At 41.3% G+C, this 19,261-nt stretch overlaps 1 protein-coding gene across 1 annotated transcript; it reads right to left on the bottom strand.

The window, feature by feature from the left end:
- Positions 1–274: 274 nt before the first annotated feature.
- LOC134798461 (CCR4-NOT transcription complex subunit 11) lies at positions 275–18,860 on the bottom strand. The gene is made up of 10 exons (XM_063770901.1): positions 18,581–18,860; positions 18,417–18,508; positions 16,972–17,195; positions 10,704–10,864; positions 9,790–9,934; positions 7,761–7,874; positions 4,752–4,940; positions 4,213–4,352; positions 3,541–3,706; positions 275–1,825 (listed from the first exon to the last, which is right to left on the bottom strand). Exons 1-10 carry the CDS (start codon positions 18,622–18,624, stop codon positions 1,697–1,699), a joined length of 1,404 nt encoding a protein of 467 aa, XP_063626971.1. The 5' UTR covers positions 18,625–18,860; the 3' UTR covers positions 275–1,696.
- Between the last annotated feature and the right edge of the window lie 401 nt (positions 18,861–19,261).

The following is a 19,261-nucleotide window of genomic DNA, read 5'->3' on the forward strand; positions in this document are numbered from 1 at the left end:
CTTTCTAATGCTAAAAAAACGAACTATACACATAAACATCATCACAGTTAAAATGATGATTTATTGTTGAAATGATACTATTCATTACATCTAAATCTCAATGAGATTTCGAAAGGAATTTCAAGAGTAATGAAAAACCAGTTTAATTTGTTAAGTTTTTATTCTATACATCACTAGGTAAGAAAGCTACGTTAATCCTCTCTGCTAAATAAAGAAAGGTCATGATAATGTTACAACATGTAACCGAACCCTATTAGGCCTGAAAGTCAATAGAAGTATTATAATGACCTGCATATTAATGTTCTCGCATAGAAACTGCTACTGATTGTATGTACAATACTGTAAGGATCATTCAACATAAATGAATAATAACTGAACATTAAATGTAGAATTGTGTAATCTAAAAAAAATCGCGCCAAACGACAGCTGACATAGCGGCATTTAGATAGTTACACTTTTTAACAAAATGCATATTCTCATACGATTTAACCTTGTAAGGCCTAGTGAGCTGTATTACAATGTAAACTCCGTTTCAATCTAATTAAAACCTTTACAGTACATATGGTCCTATTTTCCCGCACTAGTGCGTAAAATAGCACTTTTCGTGCGTATGTCAAAAGTTTAAAGGGCCAATATGTACTGTAAAACGTTGTACGATACACGTGCGAACAGGTCATTCGCAACTCGTGTCGATTTAAAACACTTCCTTCGGTCGTGTTTTAATTTATCGCCACTCGTTTCGAATTTCCTCTTTTCCGCACTTGTATCGTAAATAACTATTTATAACCAAAAATAAAGTAACATTTCTTTTGTTTCGTTGGTTTCTCAAAGAAATGAAATTAATCCCAATTTACTTTAGCCTCGTCAAGGCCTCGTATGGTCCAACTCAATGTGTACACTTACAATACAAATTACAAACTGTACATAATCTAATTAGAACATTTCTTGAACCAAATAAAGTAGCGTTTTTTTTTGTTACAGTGTTTTTTAAAACAAACTAAATTCATTCCAATTTACTTATAGCCTCCTAAGGCACCATACAAATGAAAAATCCAGAATTTGCCACTGAAGTTTGAACCTTTAGTGCAGGGAATAGAGTTGATTTTGGTTATGTTTGAAAATTGAACGAAACAAAACAAATGCGACTCTGTTCCAATTGAATATGATTTAAATTACATCGAACTGAATAAGTACTATAGGTAGGACCTTGGGCCTTAGGAGGATAAAACAAGGTTCAAATTAAAAAAAACGGGCAAGTGCAAGTCGGACTCGCGCACGAAGGGTTCCGTACCATAATGCAAAAAACGGTAAAAAAAAACGGTCACCCATCCAAGTACTGACCGCGCCCGACGTTGCTTAACTTCGGGCAAAAATCACGTTTGTTGTATGGGAGCCCCACTTAAATCTTTATTTTATTCTGTTTTAGTATTTGTTGTTATAGCGGCAACAGAAATACATCATCTGTGAAAATTTTAACTGTCTAGCTATCACGGTTCGTGAGATACAGCCTGGTGACAGACGGACGGACGGACGGACGGACAGCGGAGTCTTAGTAATAGGGTCCCGTTTTACCCTTTGGGTACGGAACCCTAAAAAGAGAACTGTATGGTGCGCCTTACGAGATGAACGCAGCATAGACCAAGGCCTAAGCAACAATTCTCGAATTAAATTGTATCCTAACACCTTCGCATAAGGTCTAAGTCTCCTTGGCATCTTTATGAGCGGCGTCGCCGGAGTCGAGTTGCTTTAGCAGCCGGAAGAGCGCTGCCGCCTCGCGGATGCGGCTGAACTCTACGCAGAACGCTTCCACTTCGATGAACAGCTCCTGAGAAATGAAAGCATGATGGTAAACTCAAAAAAACAATAAAATAATACAGTATGAAACAAATTCATAGAATGAAGAGTTGGAGTGGCGATAGCGGCGGCGGCGCTCATATCTAATTTCCTTGAAAGTTCCAATAATAAATAACTCAATGTATACTTATCGTGGGCCTAACCATAATGTTGACCACACCAGTCGTACCAATCGGTTCTGCATGTACCGGTCGCGTATAGTCTCGCACGTTGATATGCAGTTGTTTTTGTATTATATGAATGTATACACGAGTCATCACACTAACCTTCAGTGGCGGATTTCCCATAAGGCACAGTAGGCCCGGGCCTAGGGCGGCGAGATATACCGGTCGCGTATAGTCTCGTACGTTTATATTTGTATTGTATGATAGTATACGACAGTGGTCACACTCACCTTAACATTGATAATCTTATTCCGTATAAGCGACTGCAGGAACACGCACACCAGTCGTACCAGTCGGTTCTGCATGTACCGGTCGCGTATAGTCTCGTACGTTGATATTTGTATTGTATGATAGTATACGACAGTGGTCACACTCACCTTAACATTAATAATCTTATTCCGTATAAGCGACTGCAGGAACACGCACACCAGTCGTACCAGTCGGTTCTGCATGTACCGGTCGCGTATAGTCTCGTACGTTGATATTTGTATTGTATGATAGTATACGACAGTGGTCACACTCACCTTAACATTGATAATCTTATTCCGTATAAGCGACTGCAGGAACAGGCATACCAGTCGTACCAGTCGGTTCTGCATGTACCGGTCGCGTATAGCACACGTTTACATTTGTGTTGTATGATAATCAAATCAATCAAATCAAAAATATACTTTATTCATGTAGGCCTAGCAACAAGCTCTTATGAATCGTAATTAATCTTAATCTAATTATCAGAGCAATTTATTGATGTTAATATTATTCCATAATAAAATTGGATTATTATACATATCAAATTTAACACTAAGAATTTCACAAAAGGATCGTCAAACATTAAAAAGATTGTATAAAAAAATACTAGTTTAGAATTTCTAGAATAAAATCTAAATGTCAAAAAAAAAAAAAGTAACAAAAGAAGTAGATAGTATTACATCGGAATAGTATACGACAGTGGTCACACTCACCTTAACATTGATAATCTTATTCCGTATAAGCGACTGCAGGAACACGCACACCAGTCGTACCAGTCGGTTCTGCATGTACCGGTCGCGTATGTCTCGCACATTGATATTTGTATTGTATGATAGTATACGACAGTGGTCACACTCATCTTAACATTGATAATCTTATTCCGTATAAGCGACTGCAGGAACACGCACACCAGTCGCACCAGTCGGTTCTGCATGTACCGGTCGCGTATAGCTATATTTTGTACAGTATGAAACAATATGACAGTGGTCAGACTCACCTTAACATTGATAATCTTATTCCGTATAAGCGACTGCAGGAACACGCACACCAGTCGTACCAGTCGGTTCTGCATGTACCGGTCGCGTATAGCTATATTTTGTACAGTATGAAACAATATCACAGTGGTCACACTCACCTTAACATTGATAATCTTATTCCGTATAAGCGACTGCAGGAACACGCACACCAGTCGCACCGGTCGGTTCTGCATGTACCGGTCGCGTATAGCTATATTTTGTACAGTATGAAACAATATCACAGTGGCCACACTCACCTTAACATTGATGATCTTATTTCGTATAAGCGACTGCAGGAACACGCACACCAGTCGTACCAGTCGGTTCTGCATGTACCGGTCGCGTATAGTCTCGCACGTTGATATGCAGTTGCTTATGTAGAGGTGGACGAATTCGACTGGTAAGTCTACGGATGTTGTTAACCTGAAAAATTTCGATAAGTTTAAGTTCTGTTTTTATATCATAGACATCATAGATAATAGTGGATCAGAAAACCGGCCAAGTGCGACTCGGAGTCGCGCACGAAGAATTCCGTACCATTATGCAAAAAAACGGCAAAAAAAAAAACACGTTTGTTTTGCGGGAGCCCCACTTAAATATTTATTTTATTCTGTTTTTAGTATTTGTTGTTATAGCGGCAACAGAAATACATCATCTGTAACTGTGAATGTGATTTAAGTGCACGGTGTTTAAGCTAAATAGGGTAAATCGTCAATTACTGGCCACCGGCTATAACTGGCCACCCTAAACTAATAATAAATTCTATTCACCTATAAACAGAATTCCTTTTAGTATAAGCATAGAGAAAAAAATACATAGAGTGCTCACTTCATACATTAGTTTTAACTTTTAATACCAAAACGACTATTATTTTCGTAGTCGACATCTAGCATTTTCAGGCTCATTTTGTGGCTGTTACATTTTGTTACCTATTAACAACTTCCATTGAATGTAGTGACATTTCCATGTTGACGAGCACACTGAAGTATTCGGTGATCTGCTGCGAGTGGATCAGCTTTAGAAGCACGGAGATGGCCACCATGGGGTTATTCTCCACTAGCTCTGGTAACTGGGGATAAAAAAATATATTAAGTGGGGTAAGATGGACTTCAATGAGACAGGCAGGAAAAATGGAGCAAGATCGTAACGGATTGGTACCCAAGAGGTTGCACACGGAGCCAGAGGAGACCTCGAACAAGATGGGAGATGAACTCAAACTCATAGCGGGCCCGAACTGGAGAAGAGTGGCCCACGACAGACCCCAATGGAAAGAGCTAGAGGCCTTTGCCAAGCGGCACACTGAGCTTAGAGACATACTCTAACTCAGAATAAAAGGGCTTTTAATAGATAGATAGAAGATGGACTTTGATGTAATGCCTTGGCATTTATTTATTTAAGCGAATTACGTATGAATATTGTAGACAATATATCCGTGGTTCCTTCTTGTGGTTGTGTCTCGTTCACTCACCTGGTAAGGCGTGACTCCTATCTCATAAACAACGTTAGGTTCGTGATCTAATAGGGCCAGCAGTCTTTGTTGCTGGGACACACTGAGCGCACCGCGGAGCGCCATCTGGGTCAGCTGCTTGGCTTCGGAAACGGGGCTTTCTTTGCCGTCTTCTTTCTTCTCTTCTGGCTTTTCTTTCTTTTCTTCTTGCTATAAAAATATTATTATTATATTCTCTTTATTTATTTCTCATCTTAAGTTAGGTTATTTTATAATATGAATATAAAAGTAAAATATAAAAACACTTACAAAACAATAAAAATTAATATAAACACATTATAAAAAACCTAACCTAGGGTGCCGCCGGCAGCGGGGCAAGGCCCAAGCTACCGGTGGTCTGGGCTGCAGAGAGAGGAACCGGCGGACTATCCACGCCGTGTCCAAGATCACCGCCTTCTGCATCTGACCCTTGATCCAACCACCTAGCGAGAGTCTCTCAAGGTGTTGGTCGAGACTCTTCGCTATTAGACCGTTTACTGAAACGACTATCGGGACAATGATCGTCGAATCAACATCCCACATGGCGGTTATCTCGTGAGCCAAGTCTAGGTACTTACTGGACTTGTCCTTCTCGGCCTTCACGAGATTCTCATCATGGGGGATGGTGATGTCAACGAGCACGGCCCGACGTTGCGATCGATCTATTGTCACAATATCAGGCTTATTGGCCACAATAGTCCTGTCAGTGATGATAGATCGATCCCAATAGAGCGTGGCACGACCATTCTCGAGAACAGGCGCAGGTAAGTACTTGTAGTACGGTACTTCGCGGTCCACAAGGTCATATAGAAGAGCAAGTTGCTGGTGAATAATCCTGGCTACGAGATTATGTCTGTGCAAGTACTCGCCGTTAGCAAGATGAGAGCAACCGGAAATGATATGCCTGAGTGACTCTCCGGGACGGCGGCATGCCCGACAGATGTCGACCGTACCGTCCTTCAGGATATATTTCCGATAGTTGTTCGTCATCATCACTTCGTCCGCAATTGCACAGGCAAAACCCTCGGTTTCTCCGAAGAGGTCCCCGAATCGTAACCAGTTCACCGACGCGAGCAGGTCCACATCGGGTCCCGTGAGGGCCTTGTAGAACCGCCCGTGTAGCACCTTACTCTCCCATGCCGCCTTGCGATCCGCAGTACTTAATACCACAGGTTTGCGCCAGTTCTCGTTTGCCAAGGAAAGCGGCGTGAGGTTCCTATCTACTGCCACCACATCACGATGCATCCCACACTCGTTGTTAAGGAAATAGTTCCTGAGATTGTACACCTCGCGGTTATGGAGATCCTTGGCGTTTAGGAAGCCTCGGCCTCCACACTTCCTTGGGATGTACAATCTCATAACTGACGAGCGTGGGTGTAGCATGCGATGTGCGGTGAGCAGTGATCGGACCCTCCGATCCAGGGCGTCCAGCTCGGTCTGAGTCCACCTTAGTATGCCAAAGGAGTATGTGAGTAGGGGCATTACCCAGGCGTTGAAGGCGCGCACTTTGTTGCCTCCTGACAAAAGACTGTTAAGGACTTTTGTGAGCCAACTGAAAAAGCGCTCTTTCACCGACCGTCTAATACCCTCGTCCTCAATACCCAACGACTGTGACATACCAAGGTATTTATAGGTTTCTGATTCAGAGATAGATCTGAAAGACATTGTCTCAGAAAGTTGTAAATTTGTTGAATTTACAACCCTTCCCCGCTGTACATGCATAACCGCACATTTATCGACACCAAACTCCATGTGGATGGCACTACTGAAGATTCGGTGGTTTTCAGTAGCTCCAACAAGTCTTGGCTATTTGGTGCAAATAATTTGAGGTCATCCATGTACAGAAGGTGAGAAATGACTTCACCCTCTCTCCGAAGCCGGCAACCTAGTCCCAAATCCTTCAGCAGGGTGCTGAGGGGATTCAAAGCTAGGCAGAACCACAGGGGACTCAGACTGTCGCCCTGAAAGATTCCTCGCTCAATCCTTATAAAATCCTGCGGGCCAGGGCGGTCAACCCGGCCTCCCTTATTATAATTGTTAAGGGCAACCGCCACGTGTATAACCTAACCTTCGAGGACAATAATTTTGTGACGCGAAACGGGACTTTTTCGCGGCTCACAATTTGCCAGCGAGCAATGAAACCACAATGAAACGCAACTTACTAAGAGTCCTCAGTACTCAATCTATTTAAGATTAGGATACTGAACCGTATTATTAAATTCGTAAAAATAATATTTAAAAAAAATATTTATTTCATATAAATGTTAGGGGTACAGTTAAACTTAGTTACTAACTTTAAATTTGGAGATTATCTTAACTAAGTTTAGCCTTAATTATATTATATTTTTTTCGTGCCTTCAAAATCACTTCTTATTGACAACATGCTTAAGGTGCTGTAGGTTTAGAGAGCGGAGATTTTGAAAAATCTTACCGCTATTTTAGATAACAATGCGGTTGCCAAAAATTTAATAAGCACTGGAGGATTTTCTCTAGGGACTTCAACGATTCGAATCCCAATTTTTCGACCTTCGCTCGATGGAAAAAAATCACGAACATAGGTCTAAAACGCACTTTAAAAATTTGTAATAAATTATGCACAAAATCTAAAAATATGAAATAGGCTTCTAAAAATGCGCAATTTTATTTTTAAGGGAACTCAGCGATTACTTTTTTCTTTTTTTAAAACATACAACAAGTTAAAATTCAAAAACACGTTATCCGCGGTCCCGGGCATGCACATCCATCCCACGCTTACGCTCAGTGAGAGAAGAAAACGAACCTACGGGGCCTTAACACTAGTTACAGTGGGTTTATAAAATACATATGTATGTTAGTCTGTAAGGTATTTGTAATATGGGCCTTGTTGCCTGATTTTAGTTTCTAAATAAATAAATAAATAGGCTAGGCATTTTGAGCAGACACTCATTCGTGTATTATGTCTTTATTAAAGTTTATGGATTGTCAGAGTGTTGGCGATGGTAAAATACAGACCTTAGGCTTGGGCTGATCCTTGGCCTTGGCGGGTCGCAGGCCTATCAGCCCGTCTTGGGTACTGTCGAACATAGGTATGTGTGCGCCACGATTCACCAGATTCTTCCATACTACCTGAAAACAATATAGAACTTGTAGTTTAGTTCACTTCTCGAAAATAGAAACAAGTTCTAAAAATGCTTACGTCAACATTGTTTACCCTTTCTGGACAAGTGCGAGTCGGACTCGCCCACCGGGGGTTCCGTACTTTTTAGTATTTGTTGTTATAGCCAGTAGCGGATTTGCAGTCTTTGCCGCCCTAGGCCCAGGCCCTGTAGCCGCCCCTTTCTCAGCACCCATCATATTGACTACATTTTCAGTTATTTCTAGTTATCATGAGCGAATTTTTTGTCACAATTTGCCGCCCCCAAAAAACTTGCCGCCCTAGGCCCGGGGCCCTACTTGCCCTTAGGGCAAATCCGCCACTTCAGCGAGTCCGATTCGCACTTGGCCGGTTTTTTTAGTATTTGTTGTTATAGCGGCAACAGAAATACATCATCTGTGAAAATTTCGACTGTCTAGCACAGTTCATGAGATACAGCCTGGTGACAGACAGTCAGACGGACAGCGGAGTGTTAGTCATAGGGTCCCGTTTTTACCCTTTAGGTACGGAACCCATAAAATAAAAAGGAGCGGCGAGTCCCACACTCCGTCGAAAAAAAAACAACTTTCAACCCTCGCTTAGGGGTTGAAATTAAGGAAAAATCTTATTGGAGCATAATTATCATCATTTGTAGAATATATTCCAAACTTCAATTAGATTAAGAGGTAGCCCCGGAAAATGGTACATGACAATGAGGGCAACGAAGCTAGGTATCTGGCAACTATTCAACGGTTTATTAGGCTGTGCTTTGTCTATGAGTATCCATGTAACGGAATTCATCATCATCTTCCTCGCGTTGTCCCGGCATTTTGCCACCGCTCATGGGAGCCTGGGGTCCGCTTGGCATCCCAAGAATTGGCGCAGGCACTAGTTTTTACGAAAGCGACTGCCATCTGACCTTCCAACCCAGAGGGTAATCTAGTCCTTATTGGGATTAGGTCTGGTTGCCATATAACGGAATTATTAGTATATAAATCTATACCCATACCTCATCAGAGAAGGGGGTCCAACAGGAAAGCAGGCGGCGGGATCGGTCCCCTGGCCTGCAGGGTTCCGTGGAGGGGGAGGTAATCCGTCGCCATCAGAGCTTCGATCAGCTCCTTCGTTGCTATCCGGTTTGGAGGGCTTCTGTAACAGAGCCAGTAATATCTACCTATACCCAGACCTCGTCAGAGAAGGATATCTCGTCCAACAGGAAAGCAGGCGGCGGGATCGGTCCCCTGGCCTGCAGGGTTCCGTGGAGGGGAAGATAATCCGTCGCCATCGGAGCTTCGATCAGCTCCTTCATTGCTCCGGTTTGGAGGGCTTCTGCAACAGAACCAGTAATATCTACATATACCCATACCTCGTCAGAGAAGGGTATCTCGTCCAACAGGAAAGCAGGCGGCGGGATCGGTCCCCTGGCCTGCAAGGTTCCGTGAAGGGGAAGATAATCCGTCGCCATCAGAGCTTCGATCAGCTCCTTCATTGCTATCCGGTTTGGAGGACTTCTGCAACAGAACCAGTAATATCTACCGATACCCAGACCTCGTCAGAGAAGGATATCTCGTCCAACAGGAAAGCAGGCGGCGGGATCGGTCCCCTGGCCTGCAGGGTTCCGTGGAGGGGAAGATAATCCGTCGCCATCAGAGCTTCGATCAGCCCCTTCATTGCTCCGGTTTGGAGGACTTCTGCAACAAAACCAGTAATATCTACCTATTACCCGTACCTCGTCAGAGAAGGATATCTCGTCCAACAGGAAAGCAGGCGGCGGGATCGGTCCCCTGGCCTGCAGGGTTCCGTGGAGGGGAAGATAATCCGTCGCCTTCAGAGCTTCGATCAGCCCCTTCATTGCTCCGGTTTGGAGGACTTCTGCAACAAAACCAGTAATCTACCTATTACCCGTACCTCGTCAGAGAAGGGTATCTCGTCCAACAGGAAAGCAGGCGGCGGGATCGGTCCCCTGGCCTGCAGGGTTCCGTGGAGGGGGAGGTAATCCGTCGCCATCAGAGCTTCGATCAGCTCCTTCATTGCTATCCGGTTTGGAGGACTTCTGTAACAAAAGGTTTAAAACACTTTTACCCGACTGTGATATCTTTCGTAAAAAACCGGCCAGGTGCAAGTCGGACTCGCGCACAAAGGGTTCCGTACCATTACGCAAAAAGGAAAAAAAATCACGTTTATTGTATGGGAGCCCCACTTAAATATTTATTTTATTTAGTTTGTAGTATTTGTTGTTATAGCGGCAACAGAAATACATCACCTGTGAAATTTCAACTGTCTATCACGGTTCATGAGTTACAGCCTGGTGACAGACAGACAGACAGCGGAGTCTTACTAATAGGGTCCCGTTTTTGACCTTTGGGTACGGAACCCTAAAAAACAATCTTTCAATGTCGGTTTAAATGTAGCATGTACAGATGTAATGTATAATTATTTTCCTTCTAAAAAAACCAGTCTCAATAGGGACCGTGCGTGTTGGAGGGTCTGCCATCTTGTGGGCTGAATCGGGAACATATGTGCACATGTACATTGTCAAAGCAAGTGCTACCATCTACCGTTCTCGTCGGTAACTTTCCTTGTGCATAGTAGGTTCTGCCATCTTGTGGGCTACATTGGAAGCATAAACGACACATTTACGCCTCGCGCCAAAAATCTGACGGCTCCTATGCTGCCCCCTATAGTTCATGCATGGGGCCTGTAAATGTGAACATCATTAGTACTTATGTATTCTACTTCAACACGTCGTTAGCGCGATGTAGAAAACGCTTCAACCAGTACACCGACATCTAGCGGACGATTAGGTAAACTTAGCAACTTACCCGTCTGACAGCGGAATGAGGGCGGGAGCGGATGCCCTCGCCGTCGAGCTGATATCCGCTAACCGCTCCGCCACAAGCGACTGGAGCGGCGACAGGTCGAACTCTAGGTCTTTCGCGTTTACTTCTGTCATTATTACTTGCTTTGCTGTCTTCTTCATAACCTGAAATGAAAAATTTTCAACCGATAGAGGTATATAGAAATAGACAGAGTTGCAATAGGGTATTACTGCAATTCTGTCGCTAGAGTGCAGCACTAGCGCCTATCGTAAACCATAGAGCAGTGTTTTTCAAACTTTTTCATGATGCGACCCCCTTAGTACGAACCTTAAGGCTGGCAGAGGGGAGGGTCGCGACCCACAGTTTGAAAAACACTGCCATAGAGTAACTTATACATACTGTGCCTTAAACTAATTTTTGACAAGTTTTCACAGATAATAAAACATGACATTGATGCATCAAGTCGGTTTGTTTACAAAGGGCCTACCGGGAAACGCGAAAATCGAAATTTAGTTATCGGCCTCTTTATTGCTCGAATATGCAAGAGTGATAGAGAGATTAGATAACAACAGAGGATTCCTAGTCTATGGCTACAACTATGATGAAGTACAAACAGCAACACTCCTAACTGTACATCGGTGGACCTTATTACAAAAAGCATAAGGTCCACCTATGTACAGTTAACATTGTGGGCGATGGTACACGGGGCATGCAGTGTTGTGTGGAAATTGTCAGTAGGCTTGTGCCTGCTCGTTCACTACAGAGAGCGCTCCGCTCTCGGTCAATCGGTCAAACGAACTATAGTTAGCTCTTTTAGTTCCTTTAGTTCAGTTCGGTCGTCGAACTTGTTGGGAGCCGGGAATGAATAGGAATCGGTTTTACACTCGATTTTTTTCCAGTCTGTGGTAAATTCAAATTGTATGATATGATTATGTCGATATTAAACATTTAACACCTTAACTCAATGAAAAAAAAATAGGTATATAGAAAATATTTGATTTTGCTTCATACTTTTCGGGCTTTGGCGTGTCACGTCGTTCTTTCCCAAGTAGCATTGCAAGCTGTATATAAGCTGTATTAAAGTTTATTTGTATACTATAAGATGTACAGTTAGGCTGTACAAAGGCTGTATAAGCGCTTATACAGCCCTTATAAGTAAAAAAAGGGCCCAAATTATACAGCCTTTGGCGTTATTAGAGCTGTAGAGTAGCTGTATAAGCAATACATAAGCTGCATAATAGCTGCATTACAGCTATATTTCGGTGTAACAGGAAACCTTAACACTACAGATAATCTCTTATAAGTACGATATAAGAATATAAGTTTTAAATGAGTTATAAGAAAGAATTACAAGAGAATAATAATCATTTAAGAAACTAAAATGTCTTAATCTTGTTCATTCGTAATATAGTAATGGCGACAATAAAGTGTTATAGTGGATGGTAAAAGTAAAAGTAAATATTATACAGGACTTGAATGGAATTTTACATTATTGGTAAGTGCGTATTATTATTTATTGTGAACCTATGTATCTTTTCTGGCAAAATATTTACGCGCCTGCAAAATAACAAAGAGAAATCATAAGGAAAATATCAAAAATCGGCAAAGTTACTGTTTGTTTTTAAGGTTAGAGTATCAAAAATATTTATAAATATTAATTCTAAGGCTAAACAATTTATTTTAGCTGGTAATCATAACACGGCGTTAGTCTGCTAAATATTTGCAAGTATTTCTTTAATTATATTTACAAATACGTTTTTTTATTTCTTGTAAAATGGCGACAATTTTTAAACAGCCTACAGGATAGTTGGAGAGCATTATAATCTTAGTAACTGTGCTGTGTAATAAATAGAGTGTCTTTTACAGCTTTTGTAATTAAAACAGCTTTATAATAGAATATTTGTATTCGTTTGGCTGTATTTCGGTTCTCCGTACATAAGTTATAATTCTCTTTAGAGATCCGTATAACAAATAAAAAACCTGTACTGTAACTGTCATTCATTAAAAACATTCGTAAAAACTAAAAAACTAAAACTAGTGCCTACGTCAAATCATGGGATTAGTTGTCAAGCGGACCCCAGGCTCTCATGAGCCGTGGCGAAATGCCGGGATAACGCGAGGAAGAAGAAGACTGTAACTGTCATATATTCCTTTAGTTTTATAATACACTTATTTTCAGAAATCATTACACTACTATACTTATACGAGTGTAAAATTAGGCCAAAAGATTGTTATAAGCGACTCTATCAGTAATACAGAAAAAAGCTGTACTATAGCTGCCATTTATTCATTTGGTTTTATAATACCCTTACAGACAGAAGTTATACAACTACTATTCTTATAGGAGAGTAAGATTACGCCATAAGAAATAGCTTTTAAACGGGGTTGACAGATACATTTGTACAGCTACAAGTGCCAAGTGATACTACAATACAGCCTGTATACAGCTTTTACGATAAAATTAGCTTGTAGTGTTTCATAACACTTAATGTTTTAAAACGGAGTTGACAGATACTTTTGTACAGCTAAAAGTGCCAAGTGTTACTACAATACAGCCTATATACAGCTTTTAGGATAGAATTAGCTTGTAGTCTCTCACAACACTTTTAGTTTTATAGTAGATTTTTTATATTCTGATAAAGCACCCCATGCTTCCGCAGAATCCTTTATAATGATTTTATACAGCTTGAGCTGTATAATGTCTGTAAAGTACCATTTATACAGCTTAAATCTTTTCTGACACTCTTATACGTCCCTTAAATCACTCTAAGTTCTTAATTGGCTGCTATATTGATGTTGCCGACACTTCCATGCTACTTGGGTTGTCTCGTTCGCACTTGTACTAGCGGCATTTCAAACAGTTTCGTTCCGTCCGTTTTCCGTTTCACTCAGTCAAGCGCTCTCCAATCCCACTGAACTAAAGGACGTAAAGACCGATTAAGAGCGCGCAAAAAGATTTAGTTCCTTTCGGTCCTTCACGGGATTTCATTCCTAACAGTTCTTAGTTCGCGACCGACACAAGCCTAATTGTCAGTATTTTATTCACTAGCCTGACTAGCCTCTGACAATACAGAACTAATATTATGAAACATGTTTTAAAGTGCACAATGCACACAACACAGACCTTGGTGTTCTTGGTAAATGTGTCAGTGTCAAAGTGGACACAATCTGTTTATACAAGACAGTGTGTCGAGCACGGATACGCAAATAATGTGTAACTTTGAACACTTAGCGGTAAATAACAACTTTGATCATGTGTAAAGAACTGAGTACATAATACCTTTGACCTGTGTGAGGTACTTAGAATCGATTAAATATTAAATATTACAGGACTTTTTTACAAAAATTGACTAAGCCTCTACTTCTTGTTCCCTCGACACGGCCAATCATTATGATTTTCTCGAGGTTGTGTGATTCTCGTCTCGCCACGTGTCCAAAGAAAGAAAGAGCTCTCCGCAAGCAGACTACAGAGAGAGGAGTGAGGACTTTTAGTTGGCTTCGGATTGAAGCATTGGTGCGGCGTTCAGTCCACGACACTCCCAGCATTTTACGCCAGCACCATGCACATCTCGAATGCGTCAATCCTATCCCTTAGCCTAGCTTTCAGTGTCCATGTTTCGGGATATCTATATATGTATATATACATACATATGTATATATAAAAACCGGCCAAGTACGAGTCGGACTCGCGCACGAAGGGTTCCGTACCATTACGGAAATAACGGTAAAAAAATCACGTTTGTTGTATGGGGGGCTCCTTAAATATTTAATATCTGGGAGATCGAGGTTTGCTCGGAAAACATATAAAAACTCAAACATGCGCGTTTTCCTAGAGATAAGACCTAGCTAGATCGATTTTTCGGCCCCGAAAACCCCCATATACCAAATTTCATCGAAATCGTTAGAGCCGTATCCGAGATCCCCGAAATATATTTATTATATTAGTAAGTTTATGATAGTTTTTAGTATACCCTGCGCGAGTCCGATTCGCACTTCGCTAGTTTTTTTACACGAATGCCCAAACAAAAAGAGGGTATTGTTTTCAGCGTTCATGTTTGTATGTATTTATGTGAGTTTCTTTATTCCACCTTAACTTCTGAATGCCTTAACCGATTTAGACGTATGATACATCATTAGAACCCTTACGTCATCCCGGGGGTAACATAGGCTATATGACGTCATTATAAAAACAATATGGCGGACTTAATACGCCATATTACGCAACCTTTAGAAAAAAATATCGTGCAAACCTATCGAGTAGAGTAGGGTATCAAAATGAAGAGCTTTGAAAGCCGATTGATAATATATATGCAACATGTGGGTTTAAGTTTCATTTTGAGAAAGTAAGAATTGACAAAATATGTTAAGAAATCTCATAAAACCGAATATTATTATTGAATGGGATACTTATTAAAATAAAAGGAAAGGGTTTGACCGCTGATCATAAAAAAATATAATTATATTATATTAGGTACATACTACTCATAGTTTTTAAAACATGTTCTTAATTGCGGTAATGGAATCGAAAAGTTTAAAATATAACTTCTATTTATTAATCGATACGACGCACAGTCCGTCTAAGCTAACTCTGCACCGACTTTGGCAGAACAAATCGTGAAAGTATCATTATAACCGTATGGTTTAATTTAATTTTAACATTTATGATGATGATGATATTTTTTTTAAAGGCCGAAGGGTGAGCTCCACCTAGGGCCTACGGTTCAGAGCGTATAAGACAGATGTGCGCTTCCTGCAACTTGTCCAAGTATATGCACTCGGTCCAAAGCCAGGCGCCAAAGGCGCCCCCACACTAAAAGGGTCAAGCGTAGCCCGACGTACGTGACACGCTATACGATTACCAAAGCCGGACGCCTTCGGCGCCCTCATACTAATAGAGTGGGGCGTAGCCCGACGTACGTGGCGCGCTGCACGCGGTCCAAAGCCAAGCGACTTCGACTTTCTCATACTAAAAGTGTCGGGCGTAGTCCGACGTACGTGACACGCTGTGCGCATACCAAAGCCGGGCGCCTTCGGCGCCCTCAGACTTAAAGGTTCTGGCGTAGCCCGATGTACGTGGCGCGCTGCACGCGGTCCAAAGCCAGGCGCCTTCGACTTTCTCATATTAAAAGTATCGGGCGTACGTGACACGCTGTACGCTTACCAAAGCCGGCCTCATACTCAAAGCGTCGGGCGTAGTCCGACGTACGTGGCGCGCTGCACGCAGTCCAAAGCCAGGCGCCTTCGACTCTCTCATACTAAGTGTCGGGCGTAGTCCGACGTACGAGGCGCGCTGCGCGCGGTCCAAAGCCAGGCGACTTCTACTTTCTCGTACTAAAACTGTCGGGCGTAGTCCGACGTACGTGACACGCTGTACGCTTACCAAAGCCGGGCGCCGAATCGGCGCCCTCATACTCAAAGCGTCGGCCGTAGCCCGACGTACGTGGCGCACTGCACGCGGTCCAAAGCCAGGCGCCTTCGACTCTCTCATATTAAAAGTATCGGGCGTAGCGTGACACGCTGTATGATTACCAAAGCCGGCCTCATACTCAAAGGGTCGGGCGTAGCCCGACGTACGTGGCGCGCTGCACGCGGTCTAAAGCCTGGCGCCTTGGACTTTCTCATACCAAAAGTGTCGGGCGTAGCCCGACGTACGTGACACGCTGTACGCTTACCAAAGCCGGGCGCCTTCGGTGCCCTCTTACTCAATGCGTCGGGCGTAGCCCGACTATATGCGGTATTTTATTGTATATTTTATTTCAATTGCAGTCAGGGACCTTGATGTATTGATATTTTCCCATTTATAAGGTCCCCGACTGCAATTGAAATAAAATACACAGGTACAGTCACGATCCTAAATGTGCATTAAACTTTTGCGTTTGCTGTTTATAACCTTCACGAAACACTCATATTCTAATTATTTACATTCATTAAGTTGAGTAACTATAACACACCTAAAAATTATATTACAGTTCGCTTTTTCGCAGTCGTGTTTTTTAAATTAGTATTTGTGGTTATAGCGGCAACAGAAATACATCATCTGTGAAAATTTCAACTGCCTAGCTATCACGGTTCATGAAATACAGCCTGGTGACAGACAGACAAGACGGACGGACGGACAGATGGATAGATAAACGGACAGCGGAGTCTTAGTAATGCCAATTCCAAATTCTGTAAGGACTGTACCAACTTATACTATTCATCTCACACATTAATACGGCTAAATGATGAAAAAGCACTTTGTATTTTAATGTGTTTAGTTCCATTTACTCACATCTCTGACATTACCGCTAGTGAACCCATGCAGTTGTCCAATAAAGAGCCTCTCCTGCGGACTGAGTGGCGTCAGGCCAGGCTTAGACTCCAGCAAATGCACGAACAGTGGGCTGAAGGGGCTGTCCACTTTGTATATGTCGTGGAGCAGGGCTAGGGCGACTACACGCTGGCCGGGGAGGGACAGGTCCCCACCCGTGATGAGGGATGATAGGAGGAGACATACTGGAAAAAATAACCACCCCCTTAATCCACAGTTTAAAAATTCACAGTTCTAAAAAAATACAAATATAATTGAAGGGATGTTTACAAAAACAACATAACTGACTACACTGGTTGAGACCTGAAACGATTAACAATGTTCTTAAAAAAGTGTCAACGGCTCTAAGCTGTTATGTTGTTTTTGTAAACATCCCTTCAATAATTATAAGGTGCATTTTTGCATTATAATAATAATTTTTAAGATGTCCTTCTGTTCTACAGGAAAACAAGAAGATTTGAGCAGAATAGCATGGGAACGCCACAGAAGAAAGAATGAGCGCGCCGTGGGGAACGCCGCTGGGACAATAACCTGCAGCTCCAACTCCAGGGAACAGGGCTGAATGAACACGACACGCGATCGACAGCCCGCCTGCTTCCGGCCCAGGCGTCCCTACACTACATCTACATCTAAGTGTGCCCTATAAAGACTGTCTATGTGTTTCAAAATTATAACCCAATGAAATGTGAAACTAGAGAGGAAATACTGGAAAGCGTTGGAGGAGGCCTTTGCCGACAGGCACTCTGAACTTAAGAGATTTCATATAAATATTAACAAATAATTTACTACAACAGATCGACAACAAACATGTTCAGAATAGGGCTATATAAAAAAGTACATTGAAATCTTTAAATATGGTTTAAGTACTAAGCAACTGAACTTAGAGATTTCATATAAATATTCACAAATAATTTACTACACTAGATCAACAACAAACATGTTCAGAATAAAAGGGCTATATAAAAAAAGTACCTACATTGAAATCTTTAAATATAAGAATAAGAAATATTCATTAGCACAAAAAATAACATGAAACTAAAATTCGTTTAGAACATAAATATTTGTGCCAGTGGGGAGACACTTCTGACTTCGTGCAAACTCGGCTCCATTCGGCTCAGCATTACTCCGAGCAATTATTAGGTTTGGCACAACTTGACGTCCCTTTGCGTGCACGGCCACAAATAAGATAATTACAATCCTAAATAGTCGAAAGGGATAGTGACATAAGATAGAAAGGGATATCATGATTCAACCCTGAACCACTGTCAAACTTCGGTTTTGTAGGAAGTGTCCTTTCTGTACGGTAGTACTATTACTAATTCTGTGTTTATGCTTAAAGGTCCTCACTCAGCTTCTTGTCAATATGGTTTAAGTATTAAGCAATTTGTTAACTATAGCATACTTACAATTAAAATGCTCTGTTTTTGGGAACCGCTTTTGTACTTGAGCACATATTGAGTCCAAGCTCTGTTGGTCCACTGTTTGTTCCGAAAATAAACTGTAACGGGATAATAAATCGTTAGGAATACGAATGTTTTACTACTTTTACCAGGTTAGGAAATGTACTCACTCTAAAATATATTTGCTATTCTCATTTATTAGCTGCTGCGTCATTATTATAGACTTAATATAGTACTAAAACTATTTATTATCTAGTTATAGTAACAATCTTAAAAATCTGTTACAATAAACATTTCTATCGTGCAACAGAATTATAGTATTTTTAAAGAATGGTGTCGCTTCTTACTAAAATATTACGATAACTTAATCGTTTAATAGTAAACTTATATCCAACGAGATAAGGTTGGTTATAGCTTAAGACGTAAATAGGAAAACTGTTTCTATTGAGTTATTTTCGCTTACACAGCGTTAAAACACTACAAATGTCAACATTGACAAGAGGTGAGGATGACATCGACTAAGCTACCGTAGTGATGCGCTAAGTCTCGATTGTGTACCTTAAAATTCTATTGATTTAAAGAAAATAAAAGTTTTCCCGTTATATTTTACAAATATTAATTTAAAAAAAAACATACTTAGTAAGATAAAGTCGAAAAAATAGTTTGGTAATAACAAATACTACAAGCATTATATTTTATTCTATATGCTGAGTTATTGCTAAGGGTCGTAGACCGGTCGTGAATTAAAACACCGCTTATAAGGCCACTGTAGAAAACAGAAAACAGATTTAAGCGTTGTTTTTAAAATAGCAAAAATGTTTACAGTACATATGGTCCTACTTTCCCGAACT

Source organism: Cydia splendana, chromosome 16 (assembly GCF_910591565.1).
Source record: "Cydia splendana chromosome 16, ilCydSple1.2, whole genome shotgun sequence".
NCBI lineage: Eukaryota > Metazoa > Arthropoda > Insecta > Lepidoptera > Tortricidae > Cydia > Cydia splendana.